The sequence below is a fragment of the Moschus berezovskii genome, chromosome 4, assembly GCF_049115385.1.
Source record: "Moschus berezovskii isolate FMDL1 chromosome 4, NW_MosBer_1.0, whole genome shotgun sequence".
NCBI classification, from domain to species: Eukaryota; Metazoa; Chordata; class Mammalia; order Artiodactyla; family Moschidae; genus Moschus; species Moschus berezovskii.
In genome coordinates this window covers 44,501,451-44,519,116 of record NC_142463.1, presented here as the reverse complement: position 1 = coordinate 44,519,116, position 17,666 = coordinate 44,501,451, and the positions used below count along the sequence as shown (strand labels likewise).

The 17,666-nt window shown below is 42.1% G+C and overlaps 1 protein-coding gene across 2 annotated transcripts in view; it reads left to right on the top strand.

Annotated features, from left to right (window-relative positions):
- The first annotated feature begins 1,178 nt into the window (after nt 1-1,178).
- The window catches only part of WLS (Wnt ligand secretion mediator), a 116,782-nt gene continuing 100,294 nt past the window's right edge, over nt 1,179-17,666 (top strand). The window contains exon 1 of one of the 2 annotated variants that reach the window (XM_088835386.1): nt 1,179-1,541. In XM_088835386.1, coding sequence (XP_088691512.1) covers nt 1,436-1,541 — 106 coding nt within the window. In that variant the 5' untranslated portion in view covers nt 1,179-1,435. The remainder of the gene's footprint in view (nt 1,542-17,666) is intronic. The other variant, XM_055401788.2, reaches the window with a different exon arrangement.

Below are 17,666 nucleotides of genomic sequence, written 5' to 3'. Positions count from 1 at the left end.
TCTATTGGGCAGTGTGAGTTATACTGGCCAAGTGGCCAGTTTATGAAACATGGAACAACCAGGCCCAGGAATTTAGGATTGATGGAGCAGGAAATCTGTAGGGTCCCACTTGCCTTTCCCCCTGAAAGTTAAGCATAAATATAAATATATCCTTACCAAAAAAAAAAAAAAAAGACAAACATTGTAACTTAATATGTGTTCCCTCTAAGACAAATAAGGTCCCAGGCTTTTGAAATGCACACTGTGGGTTTGCTTTCATAGTCACTTATTTATTCATTCCACAAAAGTTTACGGGGGACCTACTAGAGCTAGAATTTTGTTAAGCACCACGGGGGGTACAAAGATGAATAGCACTCGGTCCCTATCCCCAGGAATTTACAGCTCAATGGTGGAGACAAACGTGTACACACAAGTCCTTGCAATAGGAGGTAAGAACGTAAACACAGGAATTGTAAGGGCTTACTGCCTGAAGATATCAAAAGGAGGTGGTTTAGAAAATAAACAAGAATTTTCAGATGAGTTGGTTTTTAAATGAGGTTTAAAAAACTCCGATGGGGTAAAATATATTCTTTCAGGGCAAGAGCCAGAGTTAAGGCTCTGGAAACCTATGGAGTTGGGGGGATAATGTGGTAATGAACAGTGGCCTGATTTGGCTGGAGCGCAGAGTTCTTCAAGGGGTGCAGCGGGGATATTTTGCTGGGTATTTCCCCAATAACGAGGCTGGCATCTGGCAGAAGGAAGCCCAGCTGAGACTTTATGCCTCATCTCCGTGCTTTGACTTAAGCATCTATTGGGTCCCTTTAAAAAATTCTCCTCTTTCCTAAAGAGAGTTCTAGCAGTTGGGGGCGGGGACCATTTCCTAAAGTCAACGCGTAAGTTAAAGGTCTGCAAAGCTGCCCACGGGTGATTTAAATCTCGCACCAAAAGAGGAAACGTGTGGGAAGCGGAGTAGGGGGAAACCACTAAACAACAACAGCAACCCCCTCAACGATACCAGTTCCTGGCGGGACAGGCTGCCGGCCAGACCCGGGAGCGGGACACCGGCACCCGCCGGAGCTCGGAGCCCCGCACGGGCGGGCAAGGGGGAGAGGAAGAGAGGGAGGCAGAGAGGGAGGGAGGAAGCGCGAGAGGGAGGGAGGAAGAAAGGCAGGGAGGCGGCGTCATGTGATCGCTTCCCTGCTCCTTTAAGCGTCCACAGGCGGCGGAGCGGCCACAATCACAGCTCCGGGCATTGGGGGAGCCCGAGCCGGCTGCGCCGGGGGAATCCGTGCGGGCGCCTTACGTCCCGGTCCCATCCTCGCCGCGCTCCCGTACCCCTGAAGTTTTGCAGCGCCTGGAAAGGGGGCGAGGGAGAAGGGAGCGTGAGAGGGGAAGGAGCAAAAAGCACACCCTAAAACATTTATTTCAAGGAGCAAAGAAAAAGGGGGGCGCAAAAATGGCTGGGGCAATTATAGAAAACATGAGCACCAAGAAGCTGTGCATTGTTGGTGGGATTCTGCTTGTGTTCCAAATCATCGCCTTTCTGGTGGGAGGCTTGATTGGTAAGTGCGAGAGCTGCAAACTTTTCCCCCTTTCTCTCTTTTCGGGCCCCTTCCCTCTTTGCCTCTCGGGCTACTTGTTACAGTATCACTGCCTTGCTTCTATGATCTAATTAGTCCGGCTATTGTGCTTAAGAAAGCAGAGCTCCATGGGGCTCCGTGGGGCACAATCCAGTCTAGTGGCTAAGAGAAAAGGAGGGGAAAAAGTTTTGGCCTAGTTTCAGTATCCACTTGAAAGGAAAGAGGGGGGTGGCGGGGGTGGGAATCTTAAGCATGGCGACGGATCGCGCGAGGAAGCGCTGGGTTACAAACTTGATTGCCGCTCCCCCCGGCTTTTTCCCGCGTTCCCCCCTTTTCCTCTCGGTTCCCTCCCAATCAGCTCCGGGAGGGCAACGTAATCGACTTTATTAGGAACAACTGAAGAGTCGGAGAACTGCGCCCGGCGCAACCCTGAGCCCTGGTACTGGGGTGTGATCTCTGCATGTGTAAACGCTTTTGGTTGTCTCAGCTGGGGGTTGAGAGTTTGCATTTTGGGTCCTGACCTTCGTGCCCTCTGCTTCCTCGCCGCATCCTCAAGCCACCCCCCCCAGCCGTGGCCGTTGGCAAAGTCCGAGCCTGGGCTGGGAGCTTGGATGGGGTGAGGTTCGGTGGGAGAAAGTCCTCGGCCAGAGCCGCGGGAAGTTGGAGAGGTCAGGGGGAAACGCGTATCAGAAAGGTGTTGCTTATGGCCTCTGGGGAATCTCCCTTCCCCCATTTCTTAGAGCCCCGAGAGCCTGTGAGTCTGGAGCCCCAGGTCTTGCCCCGGCGCCTCGGAGGGCGGCCCCCGCCACAGCCCCCCGCAGGTGACAGCTTCCCCCTGGGAGATCTCCCCTGGCGTGTATCGCCCGAACCTCTCGAGCTAATCAGGCTTCCGGGTGAAGAAGATGGTTTCCTGGACCTGCCACTCGGAAAACTCCCTTCTCGCCGTGTCTCGGTCTCATCTCCATCCTCCCGCCCCTCCGCACAGTCGCTTTCCCCTCCCCCTCGAGATTCAGGACGTCCCGGCGCAAACTTCAGCGCCAACTTCGCCGCGGGCGCGGATGCAAGGCTTGGCTTGCTTATTTCGCAGATTTGTAAAACTTTGCGGAGTGGAGAGTCCACGGAGGGGCTTTCTGCGCGCGTCTCTTTTCCAGAGCCCGCGTGGTGCGGGTGTTGTGGTTGTGAGAACTGCACAGGCTTGGGCACCCCGAGTCGTGTGCGTGGCGTTTTGTCTCCAGGCTTGGGTTGGATGGGAACAAATGAAAAGGGAGTCTGGTTCTGTAAATCACTGTAACATCCAAGCTAACAGTTTAAACAAAGGAGAGTGGGTGAAGCTTTATCAAGGAGAGAAATTTCTAGAGGAGAACATGCCTTTCTCTGTGTATGTATCCACAAAGCAGAAAGAGGTTCCGAGTTTTCCAAGCTCATATCCTCAGTTTGGGTCAAACAGCTTAATTTTTTTTATTCTTGAACCGCCTCCAATCCCGGCCCCAATCCCATGAGCTCCTGTTTAGCTAAGTGCAATCTCCATGTTTCCCTGTATTGGATTTTTCGAGGCTCTTAATACATTCTCTACTGGGAGCTGAAGGCAGCCTTTCCTGTGCCCTCACAGTGATTATGCAGCGGTTACAATTACACCTCTTGTCTCCCTTGATGAGCAGTTGCAGTTAGATGCCATTGGATCTTGTGTGATTTCAGTGGCAGACCATAATTAAAATTTCTTGCACCTTGTGCTTTCAGAATTAAATTGGCCTATTATCCCTGTCTGACCTTCATCCTCTTTGAGGTTTTTGCACAGGCAGCGAACCATTACACATAGTGCCCTGGTATTTGTTGGTGTGTGTTTCTTTTTCTTTTTCTAAAGCTGATCTAGCCCATTATCCACTGTTGTAGGTTTCTTAGGGTCCATCTGGAACTGGCATCGTTTCTGGAATCTTAATATGGAGGAGAAGGTCCAAGGGCAGTGCGAGTGGCTGCTGGAGTTGCCATAGGTTCAGAAAGGTTGTATGTTCAAAGAGAAGTTTGTTTGGAGTAAGCTGTGCCAAGGGTTGTTTTTCCAATGGAACTTGATTAGTTGACCGCACCTGGTGACAATCTCAAAAAGTTAGTGATAGGTCTAGATTTCCCCTCAATAAATGAGCTGCTTTAGTCCCAGCTTTCCTTGAACAAGACAACTGTCTGTCTCTGTATAACTCTTCTCGGGGAAAGTTGTGTAAGTTTACTTCTTACCTTTCCTCCCTCCTCCTTCCTCAGTTGCTAAGACTGTGTCCCTAGTTTTGGCCTGAAGGCTGAAAAGATCATATCCATTTCACTGTAAACACTTTGAATAGTGGCTTAGCCACTATCTCAACCACTTAGTGATTTCTCTTTTTTTTTATTTGGCTGTTAAATCTAAGAACTTAGGTATGCTCCAAGACCCAAATATGGGGAATAAATATCAACAAAAGGTAAGTGATATGTTTTCCCAGCAAACTGGAAGGCAGGTGAAACTAAGCAAAGGATGGAACTTCAAGAAAGTGGAGGAGTGGAATCAGTAGCTAAAGAGCAGTGGAAAGTCTAAGTCCAGAAACCTTTGTTTCCACCCTCCCCAGTAAAAGGAGAGCTCTTTCTCTGCTCAACCCTATTGATGGTAGGAAGTCAGGTGTCTTGCTTATGCAGTGTCTTTCTAATTCATTTGCAGAGGCCAAGTGAGAAAGTGAAATTTTCACTTTGAATTGGCCTTGGTATTTTGGTATAATGTTCCTTTTTGATCACTGTTGTCCTAGATGAAAGGAAACATGACTGCCTAGAAAGGGGAGGAGCTGAATGGCAAAGCTCCTTATTGTAAGGGTGTAAGTACACCACACATATATTCGCAAAACAAAAACAACCACCACTCCCAAACAATATTGACAAACCATGCACCTAAGTTGATGAGGAGGCACCTTTTCAGTTACCTGACAGGTTTCAATCTTCTCATTGGTAGGTTGATGAGTTTAAGATTCCTTTCAGTTAGGAAACTGTATGAATTTCTCAGTGCTTTTGAGAGTTTTATATGACATTCAGACTGGTGTTTGGTTATAGCTTTCTAGAATTGATGGGGGAAAATTTAAACACTAGGTAAAAAGGAAATAAGAGGGATCTTCCCATACTCCAACAACCTTCTTAGAACCGAGGTTTTTTATTTTAGTTTGTTTGTTTTTGTACTTGTTTGTTTTGTGCCAGGGTCTAAACCTTTAATGGGATTTTGCAAGAAGGCTCTGGAAAGCAATATCTTATATGGTAGAATTTGAGATACTTAAGAATTCATTGAATTATGCCATGCCATGCTTTTGTACAGACTTTGAGCCTTTATAAAATCATGCATTTGATTATTTTCTTATGTATTGAGAAGGTTTCCTAAGTGGATAACTTATTTTGTATTTAGAATTCATTTAAAAATGTAAGAACCCCTGAAGGAAAAGAAAATATTTTTAAAGATATAGCTTAATCTTTAGCCTTCTTAAAAATAAGCCTGCAGAAAATTTTAAAAATAATTTTCCTTTGATTTCACGTTTGGTGAATTTTGTTCCTGGAGAAGCAGCTGCAGGGTGGTGGAAGGGGGGAGGGGAAGGAGACCATGTTCCCTGAAACAAGAGTGCAGCCAACTAAAAATCATGAACTTGATTCCCTGGTCTATTATGTGCAATTTGCTCAGCTTCAAATTAGTCATGTCTGGGGGATTTAATGGTTGGAAAAGCGGGTCACCATTCCCACCTGTTCTAAAGACTGGTAAGAGTATAAAAGATCAGGATTGGATGAACAGAAAATTATTGCATTGTTTTAAGTGTACCCATAAATGGGAATATTCCAAACTTAAACCCAAATAAATATCAACAAACTGACCATTATTATTTCTTTAGGAAAGATTACTTTCTTTCAGAGGTTTAGTATGTGAACAATCTTTCATTGTTTTTTATTGCTGAGAATATTATGTGTGTATATGTGTACGTACATCATAAATGTATGTCCGTATGTATGATGTGCATGCATATATACACATTTATTATCAGTTTTCTCAGTTTTAGCATGGACTTATTACTGCTTTTCAAGGAGCTGGCCCATGTTTTTATGCTATTATTATTTGAATAGGTACTGTGAATGGTTTTGATTATGGTCCATTCATACGAATAGTTTTTGTTTCTGCTACTGTTATTTATTGGAAAGTGGCAGGATTTTAAGAAATTTTAAAAAATAACAGTTATGCAAAGCGTACAAGGGTTTGTTTCTCAGTGTATTAGGTTTTAAGCTTGTTGTGGTATTTATTTTAGCACATATTAATAATGCAGTACTTGGCAGTCCTGAGTGTTTGGGTATCTGTTGAGAAAAGAACTAATGAACTGACTTTTGGTTGATGTTACTCCATATTTTTCTGTATTTGATTCTGCTTTTTATTTTGTAACGTTTCATATTTGACTAAGCTAGGTGATTTTTTGTGTTGTTAACTACCAGAATATCTAATATGGTTGGTAGAAGTACTGTGCAACTTCAGAAATTCTTTTGTAAAGAATGGAAAATCTTTTGTAGATTGAAATTACATTATTTAACTTTAAAAAAACTAAGCTGTCTCCTGGGTTATTGCAACAAAATCAATGCTAGTGCTAACAATCTCTAATCAAACTTTCATCTAATCATTTAGCACAGCCTGTCTAGCCTTCGATTGGAACTTTCCCTTTTTCTTTTTCAGAGTAAAAAACATTTGCTTGAGATAATAGTGGTGCTTTGTAAGATTTTCAAGTTCTCTGCCTGGAACCCAGACCTAGACTCAAAGTCTTTCCTAGCTGGTTGACATTTTGCAATAATGTGGCCTTTAAAAAGATTTTTTTTTTTAAATCCATGTAGACCGAGGAAAGATTCTAACCTTATCTTCCTCATAAAGATGTTTCTATGGAGATTTAGAATTTGAAATTGTATGAAAGTCCTTTGGTGAGAGTTCATGAATGGTACCTGCCTAGTGTGCAAAATATTGGTTAGATTCTAATGTGTACCTAAGATAGGACTACAATGCTGACTGGTGCTTAGAAAAGACCAGATTTGAAGCCTGAGTAACATAGGGGAGCCAGAGGTAGAAAAGAGTCCCTGTTAATCCAGGTTTACTAGCAAAAGATTTCCTGCAATGAGGTTTCTAACATGATGATAGTTCTCACTCATTTATGGAGAATTTGAGAGTATGTGAAATGAGAAGCCTTGTTAATTAAGTCATCAAATAGCTGTATTAATATTTCTTCTTGAAATAAATATATTAGCAATAGAGATAATTTAATGTGCATTAAATGTGCACCGTGTACCAGGCTTTATTTAATTTAATCCACACAAAGCTTGCCACATTGATGGTGTTGTTCTCATTTTACACATAAGTAAACTGAGATACAGAAAGCTCTAGTAAAATTGGTCAAGGCTGCCTATTAATAGCTGCTGCTGCTAAGTCACTTCAGTCGTGTCCGACTCTGTGCGACCCCATAGACGGCAGCTCACCAGTCTCCCTCGTCCCTGGGATTCTCTAGGCAAGAACACTGGAGTGGGTTGCCATTTCCTTCTCCAGTGCGTGAAAGTGAAAAGTGAAAGTGAGGTCGCTCAGTCGTGTCTGACTGAGTGACCCCATGGACTGCAGCCTACCAGGCTCCTCCATCCATGGGATTTTCTAGGCAAGAGTACTGGAGTGGCTTGCCATTGCCTTCTCCGCTATTAATAGCTGCTGCTGCTGCTAAGTCACTTTAGTCATGTCCGACTCTGTGTGACCCCATAGACGGAAGCCCACCAGGCTCCCCCATCCCTGGGATTCTCTAGGCAAGAACACTGGAGTGGGTTGCCATTTCCTTCTCCAGTGTGTCAAAGTGAAGTCGCTCAGTCGTGTCCGACCCCCAGCGACCCCACGGACTGCAGCCCACCAGGCTCCTCCATCCATGGGATTTCCTAGGCAAGAATACTGGAGTGGCTTGCCATTGCCTTCTCCGATTAATAGCTAGTCAGGGTCAAAGCTAGGATTGGATTCCAGTCAATCCAGAATAATCAACCGTTCGGTGCTCCTGCGCCCACCTGCCAAAGCCTTGTCTTCTAGGGCTCAATAGAAATGATTTGAATGTAGGCATGATGAATAAGACTGCAAATGCAAATAATTTCCCATTTTTAACCATTGGGTAACATGTTAAAGGAAAAAAAAAATCTGATGATAAGTGAAATGGAGTCCAGCTGTACTTAATAAAGCAGAGCCTTGCCAAGTAAAGGAGGACAACTTCTGGGAAGTCTACAAATGCCAGTCCATCCAATTTCTTCAGGTTCTAACTAGTCCCTGTAATTCTATGAATCATCTAGATGGCTGAGCAGCCAAGTTCATTAGCCACAAGGTGTTCGAGTTCTACTACCTTAAGGAAAATTACTTGATTTTATTTTCTCCAGTTAGTGGTTTTAACATATTTAAACAGTTATAGAGGTCTAGGTTTTCTCAAAGGAAGATGAGAGAATAAGTCAACTGAGGTTGTAGAGATTTTCGAGGGTGTGATTTGGCAGTGATAGCAAAGCAGTTGAAAGAAGAGCTTCATACTGAAAATTGAAAATTCAGTTTCCCCAAAGGATGATTTTTGTTTATATACACACTCATGCCTAATAATGAGGGCATTTCAAACCAGAGACTTGCATGCTGATACCTTGAATAGGTATATTTTGTTCTTTGGAAAAAATGCTGATAGATTCTCTCTATTGAAAGATAAAATGCTGATAGATTTTCTCTATTGAAAGATTTACTGCTCTCAGTTTTGATAGAGTCTCTAAGAGATGATGGGAGACAGAGAGCATCAAGACATGAAATGATCATATTTGTTTAATTGGTCTTGTGTTTTCTCAGAGGTGGTATAATAGTGGTGCAGTAGAACAGATAGGTATGTCATATGTGGATGGTTCCCAGAAACAGTGTCCAGATGGGGATGGGAATCGAGAGGAGGATCTTGAGGCACTGAAGTTCTCAGACTTGATAGTGAAATGTTTTGTATTTTTCCTTTTTCCTTATAGGGCTAATCTAAAAGGATTGATAAATAACAGAAAAGAGCAGCTGATATGTTTTAGAACAGGGGCCCCCCACTTCTGGGATCTAATGCTTGATGATCTTAGCTGGAGCGGATGTAATAATAATAGAAATAAAGTACACAATAAGTGTAATGTGCTTGAGTCACCCCAAAACTATCCCCTCCCACCTGGCTCTGTTGAAAAATTGTCTTCCATGAAAACTGGTCCCTGGTGCCAAAAATATTGGGGACTATTGTTTTAGAAGACACAAAACTCTAAGGTTCTTTAGCCCTTTAGCACTAGCTCTCCCTCCCCTCCATCCCTCCCCCCACCCATGTCCCACACACAATTAAATTGTGTAGAGGAGCAAAAGCAATAATCAGAGTGTCATCTGACCAGTAGTGAAGGATTTGGCCAATTATGATTTGTTGCCTTTTTGAAGATTCACTGGATGACTATGGAAAACATTTTACATGATGTGTTGATTTATTTAGTGAACATATCAACCTAGAGCAGCAGGTACTTTCTCCAGAGCTGAGATGAATGTGAGGTGCTCACTTAATCACATCAGGATCTTTTGGGGTTTAATAGAGATAGTCAGTCGGAGAAGGCAATGGCAAGCCACTCCAGTACTATTGCCTAGAAAATCCCATGGATGGAGGAGCCTGGCAGGCTGCAGTCCGTGGGGTCGCTAAGGGTCGGACACGACTGAGCGACTTCACTTTCACTTTTCACACATTGGAGAAGGAAATGGCAACCCACTCCAGTGTTCTTGCCTGGAGAATCCCAGGGACGGGGGAGCCTGGTGGGCTTCCGTCTATGGGGTCACACAGAGTCGGACACGACTGAAGTGACTTAGCAGCAGCAGCAGCAGAGATAGTCAGTAAGAGGCCTGGCATTCAAGTCCATGATCCTGAACTCAGTCAAGCCATGCTCTCAAGTCTGATGTCACTCTCCTTCTATTGTTCCTTCAGTTTCTACTGGAAACAAAGAATCAAGTGTGATGAAATATTCCACACAAATTCAATAGAAGGTGAAAGTTCAGACTGGCTTGTTCTGATTTTACCGCTTTCCCAGACCACATGCCTCCATTACTGCCTGGGTACTATTCACTGACCTGCTTATTTTCTGTACAAATAATCCCAATTTCTAAAATATATTATGCTGGGAAAGCTTGAGGGCAGGAGAAGAAGAGGGCAACAGAAGATGAGGTGGTTGGATGGCATCACCCATTCAATGGACGTGAGTTTGAGCAAACTCAGGGAGATAGTAGAGGACAAAGGAGCCTGGTGTGCCGCAGTTCATGGGGTCGCAAGGAGTCGAACACAACTTAGTGACTGAACAGCGACAACAAAAACATATTAACCTTTTTCAACAGCTATTGTAAATGTTGACCAGTGCTTGCAAGCCATGCTGGGGAAGGCTTAGCCTGAGATACTTACGCCCCAGCTCCCCCCGCCAAAAGAAATTATTGCACATAGCCAACAGTGACTGATAGCTGGAATTGAAAACTCATTGAAGTTCCTGACCTGAAGGCCAACTAGACTTAGCATACACAGTAGGTCCTGAATATCACTGTTGAATACAAGAGAGGTGGATGTGCAGAAAAGAGATAGAATATGGACGCAGGAAAGAAAAATTAAGGCCTCTGTAAACTCCGGGAGTTGGTGATGGACAGGGAGGCCTGGCGTGCTGTGATTCATGGGGTCGCGGAGAGTTGGACACGACTGAGCGACTGAACTGAACTGAACTGAACTGAAACATATGAGAGGGCTTCACAGGTGGCTTTGTGGTAAAGAATCTCCCTGCCAAGCAGGAGACACAGGTTCGATCCCTGAGTTGGGAAGATCCCCCAGAGTAGGAAATGCTAACCCATACCAGTATTCTTGCCTGGAAAATCCCATGAACAGAGGGAGCTACAGTCCAGAGGGTCACAAAAGAGTCGGACTCCACTTAGTGACTAGACAACTACAAATACATGAGAACACTCTCTGGGTCATAGCTTATGCCTGGAATTCCAGAATCTACTTCTGATGCCACACACTTTTCCCAAACTGAGCTAGTGTTTCTGTCTTCAATGCCTGTTTAAATCCTGGGCCTCCAAGTGCAATTTCTGCTCCCTCTTTTTTCTTCCTACTCTATTCTTTTAATATTACTTGGTAAAGGGTGTTTTGTTTTTTTTTTTCACTGACCCACAGGAATTATAGGGCCTTCTTAATCTTCCAGTTAATTCCCTGGATTAACTCAGAGGCTTTATCCACAAATACACATTTCCAAGAAAGCAGAAGTGATTGAAAGAAGAGGCCAAGTTATTACATTTGTTTTGGCAAGGCATTATGATTTTTCTTTAGGAAGAAGGTAACCGATCCTTAAATGATTCAGTCTGTTCCCCCTCCCTGCTCCCTGCCCCGCCAACCCCAGATTAATAAGGTTAAGCTCATGAGAGCTGGCTGGGGGCCAATTAACTGCTGCTTTTAGTTTTGGACTAAGCTCCTCCCAGAGAGAGAGCCTGGTGTCAGGGCAGCATCATGTCGGTGAGATGAACTTGACTGTAACTCAGCAGACCATCTATGGTCTCCGTGATCTCAAATAAGTTACAGAAGCTTCTTGACGCCAGCCCTCAACTGTGATGTGGTGCAGAGGCCTCCTATTTCATGGATGATTGTAGTGAGGAAGCCACGATCCCGAGGACAAGGCACCCTCTGGGTTCTCATGGAGCCAGGGCCACCAGAGATGTAATTCTCAGAGGATTTTTCGCTGAAAATGTCTGCTTAACCCTGTGTCCATCTCTCCTATTTTTCTCTGTACCTCTCTGCTCTTAGATTTGGAAAAACGTAGCCTTGAGGTCGTTTATTTTCTATTCTTTTTCTTTCTTGAGTCACCACCACTTTGTCAAACACCTCCAGATTCATGGATCAATTTAGACAGAGGGAAGTGAAATAACCCAAAGCATTACTCATTTTGGGTTTGAAAGTGCATACAGAGTTCAACTACTCTCTAACATGGATTCCCATTATAACTGTTATGTCTCATAAGGCGCCTTCCCAAGATGGTAGATATAATAATATTGTTACAGATAACTAGTGAAAAAGAATACAAGTCTAAGTTGTTATCCTCAAACATGCACATTTTGCTCCAGGTCTATTGCTTTTGCTTTATACACAATTTTAATAGAACTTGGTTATGCCATTTTCTGAGTCTACAATATTTAGGACGATTTGCCATAGAAACTCACTGGCAGCAAAGAGATGTAGGCATGTGGTAGGTAATAGGAGGACACAGGAAGAGAAAGGGAGCATTCCCAAGGTTGTGGGGTGTCTGGATATAGGCAAATCATTTCACACTAGAACCCTCTCCCACCCCAACTGCAGTGGCTTCATTACGTTATAGACTGGTGCATGTTAACTGATTCCACTCTAAATCTGGGTGATCTTAACGCTTGCCATGGGTGCAGCTTTTTGGATCCACAATATCTGTCCCCTTTAGTATTATTTGGGCTCAATGGGAGCTGTGGAACGTTCTGCTATTAAGTTGCAAAGTTGAAAGGGCCTTGGAGATCATCTTGTTCCACTTCCTTTGAGGAGGGACCAGAGTCCCAAGAAAGGGAGGCTCAGTTTACACAATTAGAGTCCTGGTTTAGACTCAGATTCTAATGACCGTCAGCACTCCAAGCATGTATCTCCTCCCGAGTTGCAGGGTGAAAATCATCAGATTTCTATCTGAGACCTTCGAGTTATTGGGCAGAAAATTCCAGTTTGTGGTTCTTAAAGCTCTGTTGACTTTTCTGTTCCTTGAAAATAGTAATGACTTTACTGTCCTCTCCTGCTTGCTTTTGTGTTCTTAATATTCTTAGCTAATTTCTTACGAAGCAATAGGATTGTATGGAATGTTAAGCTGTTCTATGTGGATTTTAAAGAATACTACATACTTAAAAACAAGCTAAATTCCTTGCTTTCTGAGAGTGTAGTATATCCCCTTTGTCCTGCCTAAGAAATTGTAAATAAAAAAAAATAATAATAATACGTGTACTGTGGTCCTTAGCAATCCAACCAAAGTGCCATTCTCATGTTTTAAGACTTCATCAGTCTGAAGCTTCTTGTCTAAAATTTTGTGACTAACTTTTGTGCTTTCAGGGGGTGTTTGTGGCAGGCATAATTCTGAAATTGTAGTGAGTTTAGGGGAAGTGACATGCCCTATGTTTTTTGGATCTGTTTTGCATACCAAAGAAACAACAAAATTGCTCATGCTTTGTTTCTGCCATTTCTTCCCTCTGAAGGTAATTGCAAATTAAAAATTCAAATTGCCAAAATAGGGCTTAAAATGTTGAAGGCCTTATGCCATTGTGACTGACAAGCATACTTTTGTGATATCAGAGGTACAAGTATTACAGGGTAAATTCTTTTATTTTTGTTGATATTAAGCAGAGTCACAAAGCACTGTTTTTTGCATCCTCTGATTTAACTATAATGAATCTTTTTTTTTTTTTAAGTCTGTGTTTAACATGCTGGTCTTCAGGTGATCACAACCAAAAAATTGAGTTCCATAATTGTGAAAGCCAGTCCTCTCTCAAGGCAGATCAGTTCTTTTTTTTTCTGTTCCTTTTACTCCAGGTTCTTATGTATTTTATCTGCTCTCATTTAGGTTGTAATTCGCCTGAGAATGGAATGCCTCAAATGGAGAAAAGACACATCCCCACATTCCTTTCTTTTCTCTGGTCTGTTGAGCTAGTCCTGGCTTGTGTGAAATGGGCTCTGACTTTAGTTCCTGCGTGCCTGGGCTGTGGGAAGTTGTAGATAAGATTTTAACTGAAGCTTTGGAAAGATTGCACCAGGGGCCTTACTGTCACTTAAAAGAACACACCTGTACTTAGAAGGGATCAGCTTCTGCAAAACTGTGAGGTGGAAGTGGGTACAGTGGGGAGGACTGTGTGAGGCAACTCCAGGGCCTTGGACATCCTTTCAGGCACCCTTCCTCCTAATTGTACAGCATTTGCATGCTCATGAGCCAGCCCATGTTAAACCCTTGGCTGGCATTGGTCTTTGAACATGCCCAAACGGAACAGAGTTCTGCTCTATGAGAACATGCTGTTTCTGGATAATAGGTGATGAAAGAGAAAGAAACAGGATAATTTGTAGACACCCAAGATTTTTAAACGAAAAGTATACTAAAGTCACCGTTCAATTAGCATTTTCTTTTTTCTTTTATAAATATCAGGAAATTCTTTCATGTCCCTTCTTCGCTACCCCACCTACCTGTTAAAAAAGACAGAGAAAATATAGTTTGGGAGAAAGATGAGCAGTAGGCTTGGTATTTAAACAAAATCAACACTAGTATATATTTGAGAAGGTCATTTTCCAGGTCAGGATGTGGTTAGGTACTGATACCAAGTCTGTTCAGGGAAGCCACTGACTCTCTGTGCATCTCATGTTAGAGTAACTCTCCCTGCCAGCAGCGCTGGTATAGAAATTTGAAAGTTGCCTTTAATGACTTGGGGTGCTTATAAGATTCCTAGCAAATTGTTGCACTAAAAAACAGCATGGTGTTAGCTCAAAGTTTTCCATATGTTTCTGTTCAATGATAGATTTACTGATCCTTGCATTCAAATAATCAGATTTTCTAACTAATGGCATGCGGTTTTAGGGTTAATCAGTGTGTGTGGTCTGGTTCATTATCCAACTTGGACAAACCATATGCATGTTATGAACCTCAACTTTCTCATCTAAAAATGTCTCCTTCATAGGTGGTTGTGGGTTTAAATGAGATAAGTTACCTGCGCTTACGTGCTCGATTCATCAATATACATTAGCCATTTCCCTGAATTAGAAGTTGATGAAATTAACTTTTTGAAGTTTTTTTTTAGTCATCCCACATCTAGTTAGGCTCATGGCAGCTTATTTCTGCCTCTTAGTGGATTACATAAAATTAGAACCCCAGCAACCCTGCTTGATCACTTTCCCATTTAGCATAATCCATTCAAACCAACAGTTCAAGAAGCATGTCATCCACACATTTGGTGAACTAGAGAAATTAACTTTTTGATCCAGTTAGTGATAGTTTTCATTAAGATTTAATTTGGATCTTAAATTTTGCCTTTTAAAATGCTTGCCAGTACTCATGGCTCTTTGTAGCATAGATGAGCCCAGGTAGCTTGAGTTTTAAATGACTATCACTCAATGTGTGGGAGAGATTCCATCCATGCTTGCTGCATAGCAAATCCCAGTTGTTCATCTGTTTTACATTATAAAATTGAAGTCATCGTCCATTGGGAAATGTTTTTGCTTCTAGATAGAACATAAATGACAAAGACGTTTGAAAGTCAAGCTTCAAGGAAAAACATGATCTTTTCCTTATAAAATATTAACTACTTCTGAAACTTTAGTTAGAATTACCATGGTGTATCATAGGGAATTATAAAGAAAAAATAAAGTTAAAATATAATTCTTATAAGACTATAAGCTACATGACAACATGTCATCTATCTTGCGCATCTTTATTTTCCATGATTACCACAGGGAGGTATGGTATAGATGCTCAGTAATATTTTTTGAAGAAATAAACACCTTGTATTTTGGACCTGTTACAGAGGCAGTCAAAATACTTCAACTTTAAGATCAGCTCTAAAATTTGTAACACTCTCTTCTGGGCTAGTCTTTTATAACTAAAAAAAAAAAAAAAAAAAAAATTTATTTGTCCATTTTTGGCTGTGCTGGGTCCTTGATGCTAGTTGTAGAAACTAAGGCTCTTCTCTAGTTGTAGAAACTAGGGCCCAGAGAAGTTGCAAGGAGAAAATGTTGAACCAGAATTCCAGACTGCTGGGAGAATGTTTCATTACCTATGCCTACTGTTACACTGATTATACTACCAGGTCTGATTTATGTATTTAGTCTTTATTTGGCCATAAAAACAGAAAATTGAATGTGCCTATCCATACTGATTGGTCAAAGAACTGATGCTTTTGAATCATGGACTGGAGAAGACTCTTGAGAGTCCCTTGGACTGCAAGGAGATCAAGCCAGTCAGTCCTAAAGGAAATCAACCTTGAATATTCATTGAAAGGACTGATACTGAATCTAAAGTTCTAGTACTTTGGCCACCTGATGCGAAGAGCTGACTCATTGGAAAAGACCCTGATGCTGGGAAAGATTGAAGGCAAAAGAAGAAGAGGGCGGTGGAGGATGAGATGATTAGATAGCATCACTGACCAAAATGGACATGAGTTTGAGCAAACTCCAGAAGATAACGAAGGACAGTGAAGCCAGGCATGCAATAGTCCATGGGGTCTCAAAGAGTCAGACATGACGTAGCAACTGAACAATCCATACTTGTTGATAAAGTTTGCTTGGAAAAAGGGAGCACACCTTGTGCATGAATTTTGAGTATTCAAGTGAGAATGTGAACCATAATAGAATTTTGTGATTTCTTTAAGAAGTAAATATGTTTCTTCTGTTCCATGAGGGCTGTTTTTTAGGAGCTTTTTAAAAAAATATATGATTTGCTTAATTAAAAAAAAAACTTTTAAAGATGGAAAATGCATCTTTCAAAGTTTCCTTTCTAAAATTTTGCAGATGTATTTATGGTTCTTCTTAGAGATCAGTAATGTATTTATGATGTCAACTTTTATAACTGCCCTTGACAAGAAAGCACGAGACATTCAAATAACTACCTCTGCATTCCATTGTGTTCAGCTTGTCGATCTGGTGGGTGGGAATGAATTCATCCACACATTCTTCCAGTTTCCTGAACAGCACTGAAACATGCTGTGCAGAATATGTGCCTGCAGGCAAACAGGAACCCGAACCTATTGACTTTCCAGTGGAGCTAGGTGGAAATGTGGGAACAGAGATTTGAGAAGGAGATGTAAACTGAAAGAGAAGGAAGCAAAAACCAGGGAGAAGGCACACAAAAGCTGGACTTGGACTTCTCTTAGCCAAACCTACCTTTCACTGAGAGGCAGGAGTGTTGGAGAGGGGACACAGGCTGGCACAAGAGTCAGGGGAGAGGTAGGGGAGTGATGTAGAGAAAACGGAGGCTTGAAAGAGGCCACAGGAATTCTCCTTGGTTGGGTCATCACACATCATCATTCAGGCCTTCCCCTCTAAACTAATGGCACTTGTGTAGGTGTGTTCATGCACTGTGAACCTATCTACTGCTCGAAAGGCTAGGTAAAGCCACACTCGAAATGGGAGTTTGCTATTCTAAATGTAAGCAAGGGTTTGGAAGGACTGAATAGAAATCCTGGTTCTTAACAAGGCACATACCCCTTGTTGGCTATGTGGTCTTGAAAAATTATTTAAACTCCGAGTTAGAGTTTCCTCATCTATCTCTTGGGTAAAATAGGAGTAATAGTGCTTGTTTTATAACATTGCTGTGAGGATTATATGAAATAATTTGTGAAATGAAAACTGTGTGTATAGTAACTTGCAAACAGTAAGCACACAGACTGTCAGTCAGTCAGTGCTGCATGTTATTTTATTATTAGTCTTATTCTTTTAATCCAAGAATGAGCTCCCAGTGTGAAGTCTCTCAGAGTTCATAAAAGGTTTTCTGCCTCCTCTGAACCTGGATCCCCTGGTCCAGGGAGAAGTAGGTGGTTCTAGAGTCATGTTTATACTGCTTATGTGAAATTAAACTCTAGTGACTAGAAAGATGCATTTTTTTTTTGCCTCCTAATTTTGTTTTCAACAAGAATACAATGATGTTAAAGGAATTAAAAGCAAAGAAAAAAGGAAAAGAATCCTCCTAAAATCCACCATTTAATACAGTTCCACGTTAATTTTTTATTCTTTCACACTTCTGTGACTATTTCCAATTTTATATAAAAGAAATGTAAAAGCCTAGTTAGCAGAGGCTCAGAAGTTTATTGTTTATGCCTCTACCAATTATGTGCTTTCTTTGGAAATTCAGCAGTCAGTTCCTCCTCTCCTTCTAAAACTCCTCTCTAATACTTAACTCAAGATTGCTTGTTGAACCACTGAACCATGGGAAATTCATTTTCAAAATCTGCTTAATTGCTGTGAGACTTTTAATTTGTTCTGGATGATGGTGCTAATGTCTGGGAACTGGGACTGAAGCCCTCCAAAGTTGTTAATTCAA